Raw genomic sequence first — 21611 nt, 5'->3', positions numbered from 1 at the left:
AATATATACTTTATTTTTTTGAAGGAAGATGGCGGGATAATGTTTTTTACCGGAGAAATGGCTTAACTTTCTGGAAACACTAATATATATATATATTCACTTTTACAAATATAAAGTCAAAAGAATAATGATAACTATAATAATAATTATCGCAATAATAATATAGTAATAATAAAATAATTAATATAATCATAATATACTGTTATTTTAATGAAATATTAATATTAATAATAATAAAAATAAAAATCGCTATTACAAAATATCCAACTAGACGTTTATTCGCGTATTCACTTCGTTTAGTTTTTATTCAATAAAGCGATTATTTTGCCATCTTCCAATAATAATATTATTATTAATAATACATGTTGACGATTAATTCGCGAACATTGTGAGCACGTGAAAGATCAGCAGAAATCGCGTTTAGGTATGATGAATACCGCTATTATTTTTCTGAACGGAGAAATCGTTGTACTTTGCTTTTATCGGACCCTTATGATCTTCTCGCTTACGTACGCTCGTCTCAGTGGATAAAGAAAATGCAAACGTAACAAGGTATTTCGCGTGCCGAAGAACTCGGAAGAAACGTATGCACCGTGCAATGTCGAGAGCTAGTCAAGATATTTTATATTTATATGAATGTATGTACATTCTTCTTTGTACTACACGACAAATATCTTATACCCTTTTATTATTATGTTTCTATGTTGATCAGAATCTTGAATTACTCTAACATAATTGGAAAATCCTAAAAAAAGCTAATAAAGCATTTTGAGTAACGCAATACAATTGTCTAATATTTTCAAATTATGTGAAGATTAGTTTTACAAAATTCGAGCTTCGGATGAATTAAGACTAGACGTTATTATTCGAACTGGTAAAAAAAAAAATATGTAGACACGATGAAGAAGTGTTCTCCATAAAAATGTTACTTAAAAGTCCGATGTAAGACTTTCAATTTATAAGTACATAATTTAAATACTTCAATGAAAATCGTTCCTTCTTGTAATGCACACGTTTCTTCTGTGTTCTTCGTATATTTTTGTTTACTTTTTCTTTTTTCATCGTGCTTCGGCAAAGAAAAAACTCGTTTTCCTCATTCGCAATATCTCTTTTTCCTTTTATTATTACGTAGAAGTAATCGCGACAAATGTTGGATTAATGATAAATCCGATTTATTCAAAACGTAACAAAAGTTGCGCTTTGTTGAAAACATTTACATACATGATTGGTATGTAATATTAAAATCAAACAAAAATAAGCGAAGAGGAAGGGAAATAAACGATACATCGATTTATAATTTGTATGTATGTACATACGTGCATGTAAATTTAAATAAAAAATCAATCTTGGACTTTCTTAGTTTTTTTTTTCTATTTTTCTTTTTTATAGTATCGCGATAATAAAAAAGCTAAATTACTCTGAATTTGGCTCAGCCATATAAACGTAGCAAAGGCTTTCCAAAATATTTCTTACGTCGATCGATTTAGTTGTGTCAACACGAATGATTTAGTTTAGACGATTGGAAGTTTCGATAGAATGTTCTCCCTAAATGAGATTAACGAATGATTTCTCTTTAGGATCGAAATATGATTCCATCGAATCTTCGTTTACATCGATATTCGTTGTTGCAATAGGTCGATCGTATTAGGATTGTGTTGTTGATTTTGTTGTTGTTGAAGTTGTTGATGTCGACTATATTGTGTCGAATCCAAGGAAAAGAAAAAAGAGATCCTAGACTCGACGACGAAGGTCCAGCCTAGTCGTCATTGACCTCGATAGGGATGCTGGTGGTGAACGTTGGTGTTTCCAATTCTTCATGCTTCTTCATCTTCATACTCTATAATAGTATAATAAAAGTATAGCGAGAAGCGTAATGATAATAAATATAAGAGCTTTATAGTTTATTATTAGGTGTATACTATTAATATATATTTGAATAAGACTTTTTACAATTAAAATTCTTCATTTTTTAAACGAGGAACTAATTTATTTAAAGCACAAATGTTTTATGTGATAAAAAAGTAAATATTTACAGTAACAATTTGTACTTCACGCGATTGTGAAAGAATAGAGATACTAAATATATATTCTTCATCAATAAAAAGAAAGTTTCAATTTACTTTAACCAAGTTTAAAGTACTATGACGAGTTATCTCATTATCTCCAGTTAAAAGCTTTAATTTCACCTTAGTTATTTAATTGAATCATATAAAAATGTTTTTTCATTGCTACAAAGTTTGATAATTTGTGATACTATTTATCAGTTAATCCAATATATCGCAGATAAGTATATATTTTACCTGTTGAAGTTTATAATGATTAATGATGTCTTGATCTGCCGGACAGCTTTGTAAGAAAGCATCGAGCCTGTACATATGATGCATGTATCTCCAAAGATGCACCAGGCTTTCAGGGATTTCAAAATTGGCAAAGTACTTTCCAGCGACCCTGATGTGTTGAAGTCGTGGCATGAGTTCACAATCGAAACAGCACATCGTGTCGCCCGTGAGAAAGCGCGTACCCTTGCGACCCAAGTGTTCGTCGATCTTTCGTAAGTGTGCCATCAAAGAGGATGACTTCGGATCTTTATCCTTGTCTTTTGCATTGAGCAGTAGCAATTTCAATTTCTATTCAAATATTATCATGTCACTTTATTAGAGATCTATAAGCATATCATTAAAACACGTTAAACACCACGTAAGTTACCAGTAACTGATTATATAAGATTTATAGTATTATATTCTTATATTAAAAATTAAATTGTTTTTGAAGCTTATAAAAAAAAATATTTTTTATTTAATATATATATATAGTGAATATATAGTGAATAGCAAGAATAGTCATACTCCCACTGTCAATTTAAAACAATGAATATTTTCTTGTAATACAAGACTAATAACTTATGATTTAAATAAAATTATATTTTTTAACAATTATATATAAAAATAAAATGTACTTTTGCAATCAAATTTAGATCAATTTGAAATTTGAATAATATTAAAATAAATTTCTATATATAATACAAGAATTTTGAAGCTTTACATAACAATTTGCATATAAATCATTTAGAGTTGATAGCAAAGGGGAGTACGAATATTCTTGTAACTCACTGTATATTAAATATTTGCGTATCTTTCCAGATGAGGGAATATTGCAGCGTGAACGGAAGAGGGGTAAACAATGTAGGATCGGTGTTTAACGTGTTTAAATATAAACAATTATTTCGAAATGAAATATAAAATAAGTAAAACTTACGCTAAACAAATTCTCTACTAGGGTGGCAACTTCTTTATCTTGAACGAAAAGGTTATGTCCACCGGGTATATTCTTCATGATGTGTCGTTCGATTTTCTCGTTCTCCAAAATGGCGTCACCATTGTCGATCAAGATCGGAGGTGGAGTTGCTTGGAAATTAGTACGAAAGTCCGGTGGTGGTTTCTGCATGTCGACAGTCGTCACTTTCAAAGAGATTGTCTTCAACTCGGCGAGAAGGTACAAATCCATAAAGTATTCTTGACAGAAGAGACATGCACCTTTCCTACGGCCATCGATCGTTGACGCCTACGAACAGAAAAATACAATGTAATTGTTGATATTATAATTGTTTGAAATATTCTATGCTTTTTTCATTATCTAATCGATTTATTAAAGAACTTTTGGCAGAATACCAACTATTTTCTCACGAATAAAATATGGAACATAAATTCTAAAGAAATGATGATCAGCTGGAGAAATGTAATAAAATTGACAATTTGCCAGTTTCATCTTCTCTTGCAATATCAATTCTATTTTACAGCTCAACGATCGTCTTTAAATACCGTAGCATCTCTGACTCGCAAAATTGAACCGTTCGCGGAACAAAACGATTAGCTTTACTATATTAGAGTAATTTTAAATTTTACCATGAAACCACTCAATAGCAATACTTTAACATTTTATATTTAAAATCAATTTATTCAATCATTAGGCTAATAAATAGCAACCATTTTTATCTTTGTTGAAGAATAAATGATAAAACGATGAAAATAACTTTGTGTATTTTTGGTTAAAAATTTTGGAAGTTAAATAGATTTGGCAAATGAGCGGCTCAAATAGTTGTGTTGTAATAACATTTTGAAAAAGAATTAGAAGATCAATGTGAGAACGAAAAGAAAAAAAAGAAAACGAAAAAAAATTGACCTCTTCATTCTACTGTGTATTCCTTTTACAATAATACAGTCCCAGGTTTCTTACTCGAGGGATTTATGTCACCGTTACACGATGATACTACGTTCTCATATGTATATGCGTTCCTCGATGTGCTCGCTTCTTTTTGCTCGATGACGCATCACCATTCTTGTTCGTCAAGATTTCGAATTGCACGAAGAAAGAGAAGTGTCAAGGTTCTTTTTCAATTCTACGAATAAGAAGGCTTAAGAATGAAAAACTTGTTGAATTATAATATTTGACCTTTAAACAATTTCAAAGTAAAACGTTTATCAAAAATAATAGAAATTTTAATTAAATAAAAGAAGAAACTTTAGAAAATCATAGTTGAAATAATTATATAAAAAAGAAGAAAAAATTATTCCTTTCTTTAGTTCTTTATGTGATTCCCTTTCTTTTTTTTTTTTTTTTTTGAAGTTTAGAGTGTTGGATAAAATTTCTTTATGGTTTGTTTATTTTTAAGATAAACGTTGTTATTTGCATTGTGGACAAGGAAGAAAAAGAAATCCATATATGATGAAGCTTTTCTATATCTTTTCAGTCTATAAAAAAGAAAATTAGAATAGAGATAGTTTGGTGTATTTTCCACATGCATATGAGATATGCAATAAAAAATATCCATTGTTAAAACCATTGAGTTTTTCATTTCATAATCCCAACAATCATGTTTGTATTGTATTTATCAAATATCAAATATTTGAATATTTTAATATTTATAACAATTTGTGTAAGTAAAATACTAATCAAATTATTGGGTTATAGGGGATATTAAAAAATACTCTTTCTTATAACACAATTTTCTTTTTATTTTATATGATAAGGTAGAAGCACGTCTTTACTCAATCAGCAGTAGAAAAGGAATAATCGAACAAAAGAAAAATATTTCGTCGCTAAGCACTTAGATGCAGCTGCCCTTTGTTAGGGATAAAGAAAACAAAGATTAAGAAGGAACGCCCATCGATAGAACAAAACACTCTGTGTCCCACACTAGATATCGGATATTATTTATATACATAAAAGTATCGATTGCATTTTGTAGATATGGTAATATAAACGCAGAATAAAGAATACAGCGTAGAATTCAACACAAATAATATCAATTTTAAGAAATATAGAAAAAAAAAATAGAAAAAAAAATAAATTCTTTGAAAATATTTGTAAAATATTTAAATATTTTGATATTCAGAATATATTGTTGCTATAGTAATATGTTTAAGATTTATTCGATAATATTGAATTTTTCAATTACGTTTATAATATGTAAACTTGTTAGATGAGTCCTTGGAAATTTCTTCGAAATTTTCATGGTTGATTCACGAGGATGGTAAAAACCTTCATGGATGTTGAAAGAAACAGTCGTGAAGGAGATAATGTCATCCCGATATGGTAAGAGCAACGATTGCTATCTCTACATACTATATACATATATGTATACATATCTTGAGCAATGACCTAATCTATTGTACAGAGAAATGTGTATATATATACACAACTACTTGTACATATATACTTTTATCTTATAAGTGCATATAACGATAAGGAAAATCCGTGAATCGAGTTTGGTGTTACGATATGTGGTTATATGAGTCTTAGTACACAAAATAAATTCCTATATAAGGAAATGAAATGTTTAGTAAAAGCAAAGCTGGAATTAAATAATATACAATAATTTTATTATTAAAAAATAAACAAGAACTTCCCCAAAGTCTTTAAAATGATGGATCTTGAAAATTATTTATTTTAACTCTTAATGGACCAATGCACGTGTATATGAAGGGCAGAAACTAATTTATTATTTTTATCACTGTTATTGTTATCATATTTACAATTAACGGGTAATACGGGAATCATTTTTTTCTGGGGCCTTGAAGTATGTGTAATTAATTTCTATATTCTATACAAATCCGTTCAAAAAGAGAATGAAAAAGCAGTTTCATATTGAATATTTATAAAACAATTATTCGTTTAGTAAATAGATGATTTGTATATGTAGGAAAAATAAAATTAGACTACAAATAGTAGAATTTTAAAAAATTAAAAAAATAATTAAATTTGAATAATTCTAAAAAACAGGTTTATGTTTACAGCTAATTTTAAAGCTTTGCATTACAAGCGAATATGAATTATTTCACATTTACAGTAAGAGCAGGTACGAATAAATCCTGGGACTTACTGTATATAATTTAAAATCTCTCTGTGTATTTGTGATTCTACTATGACTATGATTCAGGTTTATTTTTATTATGACGTCATATTTGACTAGGTAAAATGTATTAGTATTTAAACATAAAAAGAAATACATTGAGAGAAAAACAGGTAAAAGGTGAAATTCGAAATCCTGTATAGTTCGTTGAAATTTCTTTGTAACATAAACACCACGTGCTAAGAGAACGTCGATCGTAGATAAAATGTCACGAAGACGTCTTCGACATCTTCTATCTTCAAGGAGGCGGTGATCTATCGCCTCGTTCGTTTCTCGCCATCTCCTTTCTCTCTTATGAAAGCTCGGCAATTCAAATGCCGGAAATTTCTGCGATCAGCGATATGGTAAAACGATTGTATGCATGTGCGTTTATATAGATTGGGTTGGTCAATAAATTTTACCGAAATTTTTTATAGTTCAATAATAGTAAATGATAACAAATGATACGAATATATTTTATTGTGTAAATGTTTAATATTTTATATCAAGTAAATAAATATACGCGCGCGCGTGTTATTATATTTTGTATCTAAAAGTGTATAATTTTTATATGTTAATGTAATAAATTGCACCACACAATACAAGACTAGCACATTAGCAGTCATGATATCGATAAAAAACTGAACATGGACCACAAAATGGTTTTATTATATTTGGAGAAGGTTGTATACCAATATAAAAAGAAGGTTGTTTCATTATTTGTATTAAAATCTGAAGAAACTGTTTACACAATCCAATATATTATAAAAAATAATGAACACGATAATAAAGTATAACAAATTATTTTCAATAATTATTTGACCCTTTAAGTTTTGATTACGTAGTAAGGTGCCATTTTTTTTAATCAAAATGATTCATCCTAACTCAATTGAGTAACTAAAAACAAAAAAAGATTTAAAAAAAAAAAAAATAAAGAAACAGAAAATTAAAATAAATTAAAAATAATATATAATTCAAAAATCAAATAAAAATCAAATAAAAATAAAAAAATAATTATTGCAAAGACGTATTTAAATCTTACTTTCATACTAGCTCAATTGACCAACCAAAAAAAAAAAAAAAGAAAGATTAATTAAAAAAGAAAAGAAACTCAAATTTAAAATAAATTAAATTAAAATAAAATAAAATTATTAAAAATTAAATTAAAATCAATATGAATCAAGAAAGGGATAAAAGGAAAAAAGAAATATTTCCTTCAAATTACTTAGGGAGGAAAAAAATATATGCTGAGAGTCCGTGAAAATTTAATTTTTTCCGTTCACATAAACATAATAGTTAAAGAAACACGAAACTGTTTCCGTTCGCATGATATTCGAGTAGAACGTAAGTATTTTCTTCCAACGTCTCGAAATAAAACGTTTAGAACGCAACTCGAGCACTTTTCGAACGTACCTTACGTACGTTTTATAGATATATACATAATATAAAGGGTGTCCAAAAAGATTAGGACCAAAATTATATTACGTATTACTGAGGTCAAATGAATTAAAAAAGTTCATATAAATTTATGTCCGAAAATGCTGTATAAAAAAAGATATAGGCTTTCAAAGATATTTATGACTTATTCTGATAGTTATAAGAAACTAATAAAATAAAAATTTCCTATTGTATTGGGAATAATAGAAAATACAATTTAAATCATTCAAAAAGTTCATCTTCTGTTTCTATCGTATTCTTATAAACTAATTCTTTTGCATGATCTCATAAATAGAAGTCCAGTTAGGTGACTTAGAAGTCCAACTAAATCCTTAAGTATTATCATACGTATATTATGATTTTTAGAATGATTTTTGGACACCCTTTATATTACATATGTATAGGTTACAACGAGTACGTGTATTTTATTCCTGAATCGTTATTTCAAAGACCTACACTGAAATTGAATAAACACCAAAATTTAATGCGAATAAGCATAAGTATGTATAAACCTATACGTATACTTTTAAGAAAATTTAAAATGCTAAGTTTGGAATGAAACAAGTTCCGAGAGAAACGTGATATAAAAAATATAAAATAGAATTAATCCTTCATAAATCAATCTTTTAGGTTAAAGTTATTTGTTTTATTTTTATGTTAAAATATGTTGTCATTGTAAAAAGATTTTGTTTCTATTAAAAAAAAAAAAAAAAAAAAAAAAAAAAATATCACAAAGTTACCCTAGTAGCACAAAATATTGAAAAATATTGAATACATGTGTATTTTTCAATATTTTGGGCTACTAGGGTTAATTTTAAAATTATGTTGAAATTTTTTCTTCAATTAAAAACAATAAATATCATAGTACTTTTATTTTGAAATGATCTTATTTTTGTTCGAACAATCTATCCGAAAATTACCGTGTTATGTAAAAAGATTTGTAATGTTATAGTTTGAACACCAAGTATAGGTATAATATAGTATTATTAAACTGAATATATAATTTAGGCTTAAAATACATTGAAAAATTCGTATATATATGTATGAATTAATAAATAATTGTCAAATAATAAAATAAATAAGATTTAAAAAATAACAGATATATAGTACATATGAAAGTGCATTCTCAAGTGTTCGACTTCAAAGTGGTATAGCAATATAAAGAGGATTAAGTAAAATTTCTTTGACGAGGTTGAAAAAAGAATCTCGTTGTTCCTGAGCGAAGGACAACTTCCTTATTCAACGTAAGGATCTCTTGATCTACTTCTTTCCTTTTTATTATGATCTCACGAAGATGATTCACCAACCATAAGCATTCATGACTTTTGACTGGGCACGTTTTTTATGACGTTAAGATAAATTTAAAAATCTCACACACACATACACACACATTGTTTTCTCTTTTATTTTCTCCGATCGATTTATTATTCTTTACCTTTTTTGATTCTGTAAAACCTTATCACGTTGGTCGTGTAATCGCAAAGTAAAACTGCTGAATAAAATGATAAAAAGTTTTAGTATCAACCCGAAGTACTATATCGTGTCTCTTTTACGTCATTCCCTTATTTATATTGTTATGAGTAACTATATTTTGTTCAATTACATCGTAATAATAAATCATCTATTATATATGTGTATATGCGTGTGTGTTCACGCATATTTCCACAATGAGTTGAACGAATTCACCAATTGATAACGTTCCCCTATGCAAAGGTCGAATAAAAGTTCATAAAAGCTCATAAGTGCAGTTTAATAATCGCCTTCGTGTCAACTAGTAAAAAAGGGGAATATATAATTTCAAATTCTTATTAATTCGTTTATTGATTTGACGAGGATAATAATAATCGAGTACCGGAGGTGAATTGTCACGTGGAAAACATAGATATAATCGAATTAGAAACAGAGATAAAATACGTACACACTCGTACATCAAATATTTCTTTTTTATTTTTAATAAAATTATTGTTCAAAAAATATATTATTAAACTTTCAAAGTCTTCTTCCGTTTTCTTCTTTTTTCTCTTATAAATTAAATGATAATTAAGTTGAACGTTAAAAATCTATATTCGAGGTGTCAAATCTTTTGGCACACATGGACCTTAGGCCACATTTAAAGATAGAAAATATTGAGTTGTCCTGAAAGTTCGTGCCGATTTTGACGGAAGATTGAAATGCAACCTATTTAAGTTTTATTTTTTGTTATATATTTATTACATAATAAATATAACTATATATATAATTACAAAAATAATACAATAATAAATATAATAATATAATAACTTAAAAATTTCGTGCTTTTAGAACTTTTCAGGTTTTTTTAGCAAAAGAACTATAATGCCATCTATCGAAAATCGACACAAACTTTCCGGATAACTGAGTTTCGCGTGAGCGAATTTCAAAAAATTTAAGTTAAACAAATTTTAGTATTTTAAGAAAGTTTATGACTTTATTATAATAATTTCTTTGAATGGATTTTATCTAAAAATAAATGAAAAAAGTCGAAATTTTATTCGATTAAAATGAATTATTTTTTCTTATTCATTAAAGTAGAGTATTGATTATTTGTAGTAAAATTTTCATTAAAAAAAAAAAAATTGTAAAATAAGTACGCGATTCAAATATAGTATGAAACAGCAATTATATAGAGAGAATATCGAAAGAGAGAAAGGAAAAACAGGCAGGTTGGCGTTTACACGGCAGACTGGAGAAAGACGGGCGAAGAAAGCGGAAGGCAAAGGAGTTCATCGTTTAACGGTAGAATCTCTCGAGGACTTCTTCGCTCGTTTGTGCACGTTACGGTCTTCACCGTTCCATCGTACAATTTGACACACTTTGTACGATCGCCTCCGGATCGCAAGGTCAGCCGGTTAACGTTTAATCATTATCGAGAAGTGAGCTTCGCGCACCGTTTTATCCTACGTATATATTATACAATATACATACAGTTAGTTTCACAATTATTCGTATACTCCCGCTTCTACTGTTAACTTAAAATAATATTCCTTTTTTGTAAATATAATATTTCCTAATTCTTATCCCATTAGCTGCCACGATCGCCATTTGGCGATTTTGGAATTTTACGTACACCATTCGGTTTCATGTGGACTGTATGAGAAAAATGGCATAATAATAGCTATTTTATATGTTTAAGATAACGCATATAATAAAAGAAATAGTCTCTTATTTTTTTTTTGCAACCAGCCAAAATCTTTATTTTAGACTTTTAAAAAAATATAAATATTTCTGAAACAAAACATAATTTGGCAGTTAATAGGTTAATATTGTACGTGAGAGAAACATATTTTAAGTTTATTTAACGTTTAAATTTGATATAAAATTTTGTACAAAAGAACGTTTTATAATTAGAGAAACATAATTTTATTTGAATGATAAGAAATTGAGATCTGGCACATGTATTTGCATCTACGTAAGATATAATGCAAGTACAGTGATTATTTTTGTAAGTAATACTTGGTTGGTTGCTCCTTTGCGTCTTATAATGCTTTTCAGATGATTGTGCATATTTTGTGAGACTAATTTTTTTTTTCTGTTTACTTCTCTTGTAATAAAATACTTTTATTGCAATCAAATTTATATCAATTTAAAAATTTAATAATCTTAAAATATGTCTCCGTGTAGAAGAATTTTGAAATATTGTATTATAACAAAATATTGATTGTTTTAAATTGACAGTGCAGGGATAAGAATACGTCTGTAAACCACTGAACTATAACGTGAACACAAACACATTAACAGATATTCAATTTTTCTTATAATATTCTCTGTAAATTTGTAAGTATATTATACAACAACAAAATTAAAAAGGTACACAATAATTAATTAATTAATTACAAAAAAAACCTTTTGAAGTAAGAAATAGGCCTTTAAAAAAATGTTCAATTATATATTTGTTGTTTTATTGTACACCGATTTAATCTCTATGGATTATAATATATTTCAAAAAGATTAAATATTTAATTATTCTATTTACAGATTTACAGAAGATTTTATAAGAAAGTTTAGATTGTGTAAAAATGTTGTTCGACTATTGTACATGTATTATACATACAATATAATCATAAATAAATATAAGTATATATCGGTATTGTTTGCAATATTGAATCATCACGAACATTATATACAAATAGTTGTTTGTAAGTAGATATCTACTGGTTTGTTGTCAAAACTACTTTGTGATAAGTAGTAAACGAATTAGATATCATTTGTAAAAATAGTATTTGTCAATATCATTCCAAGCACAAGTACCAAACAAACCGTATACTTTTATCGATTCTAAGTACGTTATTCTAACCATTTTTTTTTTATTAGAATAAATGTCTCATAATTCTGTACCTTTCTTTTATCTCTATTATGTTTATATATTTCATATATATATATATATATATATAAATATATTAAGTGTAGGAAATAATACGGCGGTCTTTTAAAAAATGTAATATTTATTTATAAAGTTATTATGCATCTGTTATTTTTCGAAATATTTTTGATTACTTTGGTCCATCTTTTAGGCAACTACTGAATTCCTTGAAGAAAATATGGCAATTTTGATTCAATTAATTTAATATCAAGAAATCGAATGAATAATTGATGCACTTATATAATATAAATACCGTTAAATATTATAGTATATTCCAGTGACTCTTAAACATTTTGATTGATATATTCGATAGACAAAAATACTTGAAAATTAAATAATAATTATTATCTATAATTTACAAATATTAAAGCAACGTGGTAAAAATTGTTTACATTGTTTATACTCATTTTTTGTTCTTCAGAAATCTATGAGGAAACTAACTGGAGATTGTAATTATAAATATTTCCACGTATGAAACGTGATACGAATCGGGTTCGTTATATGGCCTCTCGGTGGAATAAAACCTTAGAAACAAAAAAAAACTGAAAAGAAAACTAATAAAAATAAGAAAAGAAAAGAAAAGATAAATGAGATATTACTAGTTTGGTCGACACGGGATCTGGGTCCACGGCAATTTTATCGGCGAAAGTTTCGATCGCAAGTTCGTTAATATATCTGGTATCTGTTTGATCTTGCTCTGGATAGAATAACTATTCCATTTTAAGCGACATTTCCTCGGAAAGACGGCGAAAGAAAGCAATCTAGATAGGAGAGAGTCTCGATCGGCTTTCATCGTATCACATTAACGAATCTTTAGAGGAAAACAAAAAGTGCCCAAGTGTAACATTAATTAACTTAAACTAATTTCACATAAGAATTCGTGTATCGTCATACGTGTATGATAGATATTAAATTAATTACATTAAAATTGTTATTTTTTTTTCGTCAAGGAATTCGACAGTTGTCTGAAAGATAGACCAAATATTTCCAAGATTAACAGATATGTATAATCAATTTATAAATAAATATTAAATTTGTTAAAAAGTAATCGAATATAATTGTTAAACTTAATAACGTAAGAATATCATATATCTGCTTTTTCTTGTATGAAACTAGGTGAATGTTTTGATTCTTATGTAAAATTAAATCGAGGAATACAAAAGTTGGGTATATGAACCTGGAAGTATCTGTATTTTTTTTTCTTTTTTAATAATTCCTCTCATCCCAGAGGAAGGACAATGACCTGAGGTACATGTACTTCAGTTAAATAAACTGACTAAACGTATTTCATACATGTATTCTCGTGTAAATACTAACCATACAATAAAAAAGAAAATACAAGACGGATAAAATAAGATAAGAAGAAGAAAAAAAAAGGAGAGAGAATACAATATAATCGATATCGTCTTATACGAAGAACGTTATCTCCGACATTCGGTACGATAAATCGGCTTTCGTTATCAAAAGTTAGTTCTCCCGTTATTTTTCTTTTTTCTTTGTATATTCGATATTATCAACTATGGATTCTTATAATGTTCGTTAAATTTCAATCTAAAGGTTACATTTACATCGTACATATATTTTATATCTTTTTTAATTAAGAAAAAAAAATTGAACGATTAGAAAAAAAAATATATTCTTTTAATCAAAATGGATTACGATATAGTATATAGATAATTATTTATCTTTTTAGATCATTTACGTAATTAAATTGAACTTTGTTCTAATTCTAATAATATTTCATTAACACGTTTACTGCCACGTGTATTTCGCGTAACTTACCTATGGCGCCTTCATGAAATTTTTTTTTATAAGATGCATATTTTGTTGAAATTTTGTTTACGAAAGATAAAAAGAATTGTATAATTATGTTTAATGTATTGGGTTGTTCAGAAAGTTCGTGTCAATTTTCGGTAAGTGGCATAAAGTTGTTTTACTAAAAAAACCTGAGAAGTTCTGGAAGGCCGAAATTTTGGAGTTATCCTTAAAGATGGAGAAAGATTGCGGAACAGAATGGCACATATATAATTTAATAAATATATACAAAATAAAAAAAACTTAAATGCGTTGCGTTTCAATCTTCCGTCAAAATCGGCACGAACTTTCCGGACAACCCAATATTATTTTTAGTAAGGTCACCGGTAACCCCCGAGGCACTGTAGACCATTTTTGTGATTATCAGTTGTTTCAAACTGTCCAAAAATGATAGTAGATTATAATTTATGGAAATCTATAATTGATTTGTTTGATCAAATGTCTGCTTATAGTTCACCGCTGTGAAAAATTATAAAATATTACAGGAAATTAGCAGTAGCGCTTTTATTGATTACTTGTATTGTAAATTAAATAGTGTTATACAAACAAGTAACTTGAAAAATCTATTTTCCTTGTAATTATAAAATTATTTTTGCATGTTCTGTATGTCATTATTTTCTTCAAACCCTTATAAAAACAATGATATTATTTAAAAATTTATCAGTATCGATATTTACTCTAATTATGTATTTTTACTATTGGTCGTGTTGAAGTCATTGGTTACTTACACAGAAATCAACGTGTTAATATTTTTATCTTTTTTCTTAACATGTTTTTACTAAACTTTTTCTTTGACGACGATCGATGTATATATTTTTTTTCTTTATCATAGTGATCAGAATTATTCTTGACAAAAAACAAATTTATTATTTACAAATAAAATAAAGAAAAAAAAGACTACAGAAACAATCATTAATATTATCATTATTTTAATAAAAGTGATAAAAAGAATTGTAAGTGATAAGTTGTATTAAAAATAAGTAATAATTATAATAATTGACAAAACAAATCATTTAGAGAGATAGATCTAATGATTAACATTCCAAATTTGGCCCAGTCGTTTTTATTCCTGTGGAAAATTACCAACTTACGCAGAAGCTAGAAATGAACGAAAGAAATGTTTACCTACTTCTATATAGTTATATACATATACACATATGTGTATTCATAGATTCATATATCGTAGAAAGCAGGGTGACACTCGGTACTCACGAAATCGAGTTATCGAATTACTTACTTACGTACGTTTATTTAATACGAAATTCCGATCGTGGTATTAAGTGGAAAACCCACGAGCTCAGAGAAGGCAAGTGAAATGCCGCTTGTGTGTTACATAAACATAAATAACTCGATAACCGTTCGTGCGCAGAATATATTCTATACATACACACAGATATTTACGAAAGATACTACGTCTTTCTTAATTTTTTTTCTACCCCCTCTTTACAAAAACCTTCCACGAAAATTTAGTAAACAATATATTATACGTGGAACATATATAAGACTCAATTCAAGAATATTTCATTCAACAACAGTAGATTAAACTTAAGTAGATAAATAAATATTTATAATTAGAAAATCTAATATTAAATAAATCTAAATCTAATATTATAACAGCTACAAATACTTTATGTTTTACTAGTATACTCATCATTGTTTTTCAAAGAGTTCGCCACAACTTAAATAATATTAATTGTATTACTAATTGTTAAATAAGCAACGTGAACAAATTACAAAATAATAAAAGAAAATAATATATAACCAACTAATAATAGAAATATAGAAATAAATGAAACTTCTTTTGTTTTTAATTAATATTGTTAAATTGAATTTATTTAATTTCAGATAAATTGGTAGCTTTACTGCATAACTTAATTCAAATATCGATTACATTGATAACTTTTTTTGGTAGTTTAAAAAATTTTTTGGAATAAAAGAATTTATACTTTATCTTTAAGATTTTATCAACTTGGTAAACAATTTATTCGCCGATCTTCCAATTATCTCTTATCGCCAAACGATGATTTTTATAATACAACGATCTATATTACCCAAAATATAGATTAAGTTCGTTAAAAAGTTACGATAACGATGAATATTATTTAGTCAATCAAAGGCTATCCTAATCGTTGATTTTGATGTCGCATATCTTATCCTACCATATAAAAAAAATGATTATAACAGAAGAAATATTCATTGGAAATCTAATAATCAATAGATAACGTAATATTTATCGAAATAATGCCAATCAAAACTATTGGTATTTTCCTATAATTAAGGAAAAAATCAATTAATTTAAATTGTCTTCATATAAAAAATAAATTATTTTCATACAATAAAATACTTTATTTTATTTTTCTATATATCTCTTAATAAGTCTAAAATTTGTAAATAAATTATAAGACAATGTTTTTCAAAACGTAAGTTGAAATTCCTTACATTATTTACTTGCTTACAGATTAATAAAAGATATAAAACAAATGTAATCTAATTTTTTCTATGATAAAAATTCTAGAACTTAATAATTATTAAAATGACAAATTAATGAATTTATTATTCTTCCTATTAATGTAAATATTTCATTTTCTTTATTTATTTTTAGAAAAGAATATTGAGAAGTATGCTTCTCCGAATAGCTTGCACGATCGTTTGTAATATCTTCGATACATATAACGACTTATAACAACGATCTATACAAGTGTTCTATGCAAATTGGATAATAACGTTAGGTAGATAGAAGGTTCACCTTCTCGCATTGGTATAAAATTGTCTGATACTCTATTATTGGTCGTATTATACATAATACATGCATAAAAATGACATAAGAGACTAGCCTTGATAATGCGATTAAATGATTAATTTGTCAAAGTCAAAACGAGATATCGATTAGATATTAATCAAAATTATTATTCTATGGGTTCCAATGGTTAGTATATAACATATTATTAATATAATAAATATAATAAGTATAATCCTCTTATAACACAGTTATTTCTTTCCATATTTTATTAAAAATGAAAAAAAAATATATAGTATTATAGAAACATTTGTATTATATGTGATTTGCCTAAATTTATAAAGATATTTTATACGAAGATTGTATTATAAAAGAATTAGTATAATTTTTGCATTGTTTTAGAAAAAGGATGTCACAATGTTTGTGTCTGCACTTGTGAATCGTGTTATAAGAAGAATGTCCTATTTCTGAACCATTTTATGGGACAAATGTCTCAATTTGTACACTGTTTTATAAGAAGGATAACCCAATTCTTAAATTGTGTTATAAGAAGAATGCCCCAATTTTTACATCGTATTATACAGTCTTTTAAAAGTACCGTGTTATGAAAGGATTGTACATATATATATATATATATATATATATATGTTACAATATATAGAAATCTGTTTATGCATATCTTCCTTTCTCCACCGTTACTTGCAATATGAATACAAACAAAGATGACTTGGAAAAGTTCATTGATCGTAACACGAAGAACGTCTCACGGAACTAGGAAGTAAGAAAAAATAATTGAAACGTGAAAATGGAAATTCGTATTATAAAATTACAAGAGATAACGTTATACCATGAGTTAATATATGCGAATAAAAGGGGAGAAGAACAAAGATCGCACATTTAAAATCAACACGAGAAGTCCAATGACGCATCAGTTCAGCTTTGTCGTTATCGTCAGTTCTTATATTATACGTTCATAGGTGCATGCATTTATATATACATATACAAATACAAGGTGTCTGGAAAGGTCAGGAACAAACTTTTACCTCGCGTTAATGAGGTCGAGTAGGTCAAGAAAGTTCATATAATAATTTATGTCTGAAAAGTCTTTACTTAAGTGTTATAAGCTTTCAAGGATTATTGAAGAAGTAAAACAAAGTGATAAAAATTCACACGAAACGCGAACTTAGCAATTATAATATCAATAATATCAAATGTGTGTTTTCCTGATGAAATTGCGATAGAAAGAAGAACAACTTTAGGAATATTTCCTAATTACATTTATCATTACTTTTACAAAAGTACAAATATTCGAAAGATTTCGATAACATACAGGGTGATTTACAATGAAAGTACATGCATAAATTTGGAATAAATGGTCTGAAATAATATTAAATAAAAAAGTTTATATGAACATATATTCATTCTTAAATGAATAATTTACGTTCCAGCGCTAGGTTCATTTAATTGGTACAATTAACACATTTGTTAACCAGCTATTATCTACAACAACCTAATATGTTTCATAATGACTATAATAATTGGACGAAATTATTAAAAATTGTAATATAAAAATAGATAACATCAAAGTTGAAATAAACACTATTGAATACAATGTTATTATAAGTTTGTTTCATTCAAGTAACATACTCGTGATTAATTAATAATGTATTAATTGAACATAGTTTTGTGAGCCTCACGTGGGTTATGATAATCCGATAAACTAGTTGTGCCCAGATTAACAGATCACAAATCTTTTAAATTATTTATTATCTATGAGACTAGATAAAAGATATGGTTTACCAAAGAAAATGAGGGAAACTCTAATCAAAGATAATTTAAACAAACTTCGCATACAGAACAGTCATAACGAATTGAGATACCTTTGAAAATGATCAAGAACACTATGTATATGAATGTATGATATGCATTGTAAACTTATAAGTCGATTATTAATCTTAAGATGTGAATTATAATAATATAATCATATAATTAGTTATTTCTGTAAAATCCAACAATCAAGTTGAAATTGTTTTTCTCACCACGGACATTTTATTCTTTTAATGTCTTTTTAATATTAAATACACATGTATTCAATATTTTTCAATATTTTGTGCTACTTGGGATCTTGAGAATTACATTAAAAAGGATGTAAAAAAGAAATAAAAATTAAAAGAAAAAAAAACAAAAATGTATTACAATCATGATCGTCGTGATAATAGCGTAGCTCGTAAAATTTTACAAAATATTGTAAATATGTTTATTGGTTTGAAATTTATATTTATTTCAACAATAATTTTCTACGAAGTGTATGCAAATACATATCATACGAGAAAACTCTCGTGCATAATGATAAAAATAAAAAGAAAAAGAAGACAGAGATGTTGTATTATCTTTCCCACCATTCCGATAGCTGGAACAATTTATGTTAGATCCATTTTCGTTAGACACTCAACGCAACCTTGCCGACCCCGAGAGTCTCCAAAATTGGCTGCTGTCCGGCGAGGCGAAGTAAAAACAAAAGACAGCTGAGACAGGGTGGTCGACATTGGCGTCAGAACGAATGGTCAACACACACACACACACACACAACACTAGGGCACCATAAAAGCACCATCATCATTACTGGAGCATCAACACATAACCACACAACACACCACCATTCCTTCGAACGAGGACACTACATAAATACATATGTATATACAAGACACATCGATAACAAAATATAGAAGTGGCAATAGCAGTAGTCGCCACTGCCGGATGCTTTTCGACTAGTGACGCGTTCTCTTCTCTCTCTCTCTCTTTCTTTTTTACACATACACATACACACACACACACACTCTCTCTCTCTCTCTCTTTCTCATATTCTCCGAAGATCGTTTTCTTATCCTCTGACATTACTTGTTTTTTCAATTTCCTTTGTAACGCATATAAGTCAAGAAGAAGGAATAAGAAGAAAAAATTAAATTTAAAAAAAAACGAAGACAAGATATAAGGAAGATGATAGGCAGGAAGTTTGTTAGAGATTGAGCTAGCTAAGAGTTCGTTTCGTTCCACGCCCATATCGCCTGCGGAGTAACTCCTTTTCCCTCCTGTTCACCCCTCTACCCCTTTCGGTCGCCGTTGCCGTTACCACCCTCCCTCTATAACACTATCTATCTCTCTTCCTCTATAAAAGCTCCTTCGAGTTCCAAGCAGTTGTCTCCTCTATCCTTCTTTCGCTAAAGTAGACGCGCGTTGTGTACGTACGCAGAACACACACACACACTCACCTTGATGATCAGCTCGATCTCAGGCACGTCCCCGTTGCTGGTGCCATTCTCGTGCCCATCGTCCGCCATTTTTTCGATTCCTCTTCTTTATGAATATTAACAATCTCGATAATCTCGCTCTTTTCTTTGCGATGTATTCTTCAACCTCTAAATCTTTTAGATCCCGTACGCTTGCTTGCTTGCTAACTAACTTACTTCCAAAGTACACACGATGGAAGCTCGCGGAATACTGACGCCACCGAACCAGTGCTGTCAGATCGTGGGTAAATCTTACCCTCTCCCTGTGCCACTGGGATTGCACACAATGAAAGTTTTCCATGTCCGTGTGTTTGGGATGTCGAGGAAAGCCGAGTGTAACCGAAGTTAGCGGGCACGCCGGAGTGGCACACTATGAAAGCGACTCGTGTCGTCCGAACACATGGACACGAGTCGCTTTCATAATGTGCCACTTCGTGGCCAACCGCCAACTTCGGTTACACTCGGCTTTCCTCGACATCCCAAACACACGGACATGGAAAACTTTCATTGTGGGCAATCCCAGTGGCACAGGGAGAGGGTAAGATTTACCCACGATCTGACAGCACTGCACCGAACGTAGACTAACAGCGATGCGAATGCGACGTTGTCAGACTGCACGCAAGTTAGTATCTATGTACCTATACTTACATTTTTATCCCTACTACCTACCGGTCAACGTTTATTCGAACGTAAACGTCGTTGGTTAAGGCTTGAGTTTCTTGAATTTTTTTATCAAAATATTTTTCAAATTCTTTTTATCTTTTTCTTTGATGATTTATTTGGAAAATTTTGGAGTCATTTTCGTTTCTTAATTCTTTATTTAATTTATTATCTTTCTGATAATTTTATTTCATTTCAATTATATGATTATATAGCATTTAAATGTATCCACGACAGATGGCGTTAAATGTCAAGGTGAAAGCATTAGTGATTTTTTAAATGTAATTTTGAATGTCAACGAGATAATGTCGAACTTAATAGGATTAAGAAGTGTTATGACAAAGTAGCAATAATATTTTACTTTGATTTGTATTCTACGATATATTTGATATTTCGAGTAATATAATTAAATATATTTTCGTGCGACAAATCAAAACGGTGATTCGCGTAAATTTTCAAAAATTAAAGATGTTCTTTAAAAGGTGATGTTACTTAAATTATATCTAAAATGTACTTAATTGAAAATTTTTTCAATTATTTTATTATTAGAAATAAAATACGAATCTTTGATGAAAAATTTAAGATACCAACTTAAATAATTCTAATGTAAGTAAATTCGGCAACCTCGCGGTGCACTTATCGTGACGTGCAATGATATATCAAATGCGATTGCGCAGTCGATTGGTCGAGTCATGGATCATGTGGCACAAAACCGCGTTATCGTTATGAGTCACGGTTCTTATTATTCAAATTTAAATAAAACTACTCTCTAATGGATAATATATTTTTGAATGTGTATATGAAGTATGCTAAACGAAAAGGATATATTGCTAATTTCTTTAATGAACCGGTAAGTAAGTTTTGTTGCAAAGTATCGCCATCTTGCGTGAACTTGATTAAATAAAATTT

At 28.4% G+C, this 21611-nt stretch overlaps 1 protein-coding gene across 2 annotated transcripts; it reads right to left on the bottom strand.

Annotated features, from left to right (window-relative positions):
• Nucleotides 1–186: 186 nt before the first annotated feature.
• On the bottom strand, nucleotides 187–20265 carry Clic (chloride intracellular channel protein 5). Of its 2 annotated transcripts, none has more exons than XM_015316719.2 (4): nucleotides 20025–20265; nucleotides 3256–3561; nucleotides 2301–2627; nucleotides 187–1837 (listed from the first exon to the last, which is right to left on the bottom strand). In XM_015316719.2, the coding sequence occupies exons 1-4, from the start codon at nucleotides 20091–20093 to the stop codon at nucleotides 1757–1759; spliced, it is 783 nt and encodes a 260-aa protein (XP_015172205.1). In that variant the 5' UTR covers nucleotides 20094–20265; the 3' UTR covers nucleotides 187–1756. The 2 variants fall into 2 exon arrangements, with proteins under 2 accessions (XP_015172205.1, XP_089034316.1); XM_089178190.1 differs by lacking the exon at nucleotides 20025–20265 and adding an exon at nucleotides 19155–19802.
• Nucleotides 20266–21611: the final 1346 nt, after the last annotated feature.

This window comes from Polistes dominula, unplaced genomic scaffold (assembly GCF_049000335.1).
Source record: "Polistes dominula isolate Pdom_NZ unplaced genomic scaffold, Pdom_raw_medaka contig_77, whole genome shotgun sequence".
NCBI lineage: Eukaryota > Metazoa > Arthropoda > Insecta > Hymenoptera > Vespidae > Polistes > Polistes dominula.
Note: the sequence above shows the minus strand (reverse complement) of the source record. Positions and strands in the feature narration are given on the sequence as shown.

What these genes read in the sequence shown, in the direction of transcription:
- Clic (XM_015316719.2), bottom strand. Translation starts at nt 20,093, where the DNA reads ATGGCGGACGATGGGCACGAGAATGGCACCAGCAACGGGGACGTGCCT. An exon ending in AGATCGAGCTGATCATCAAG is followed by an intron (nt 3,562 to 20,024) that starts GTGAGTGTGTGT and finishes TTCTGTTCGTAG; the next exon opens with GCGTCAACGATCGATGGCCG. An exon ending in TAGTAGAGAATTTGTTTAGC is followed by an intron (nt 2,628 to 3,255) that starts GTAAGTTTTACT and finishes ATATTTGAATAG; the next exon opens with AAATTGAAATTGCTACTGCT.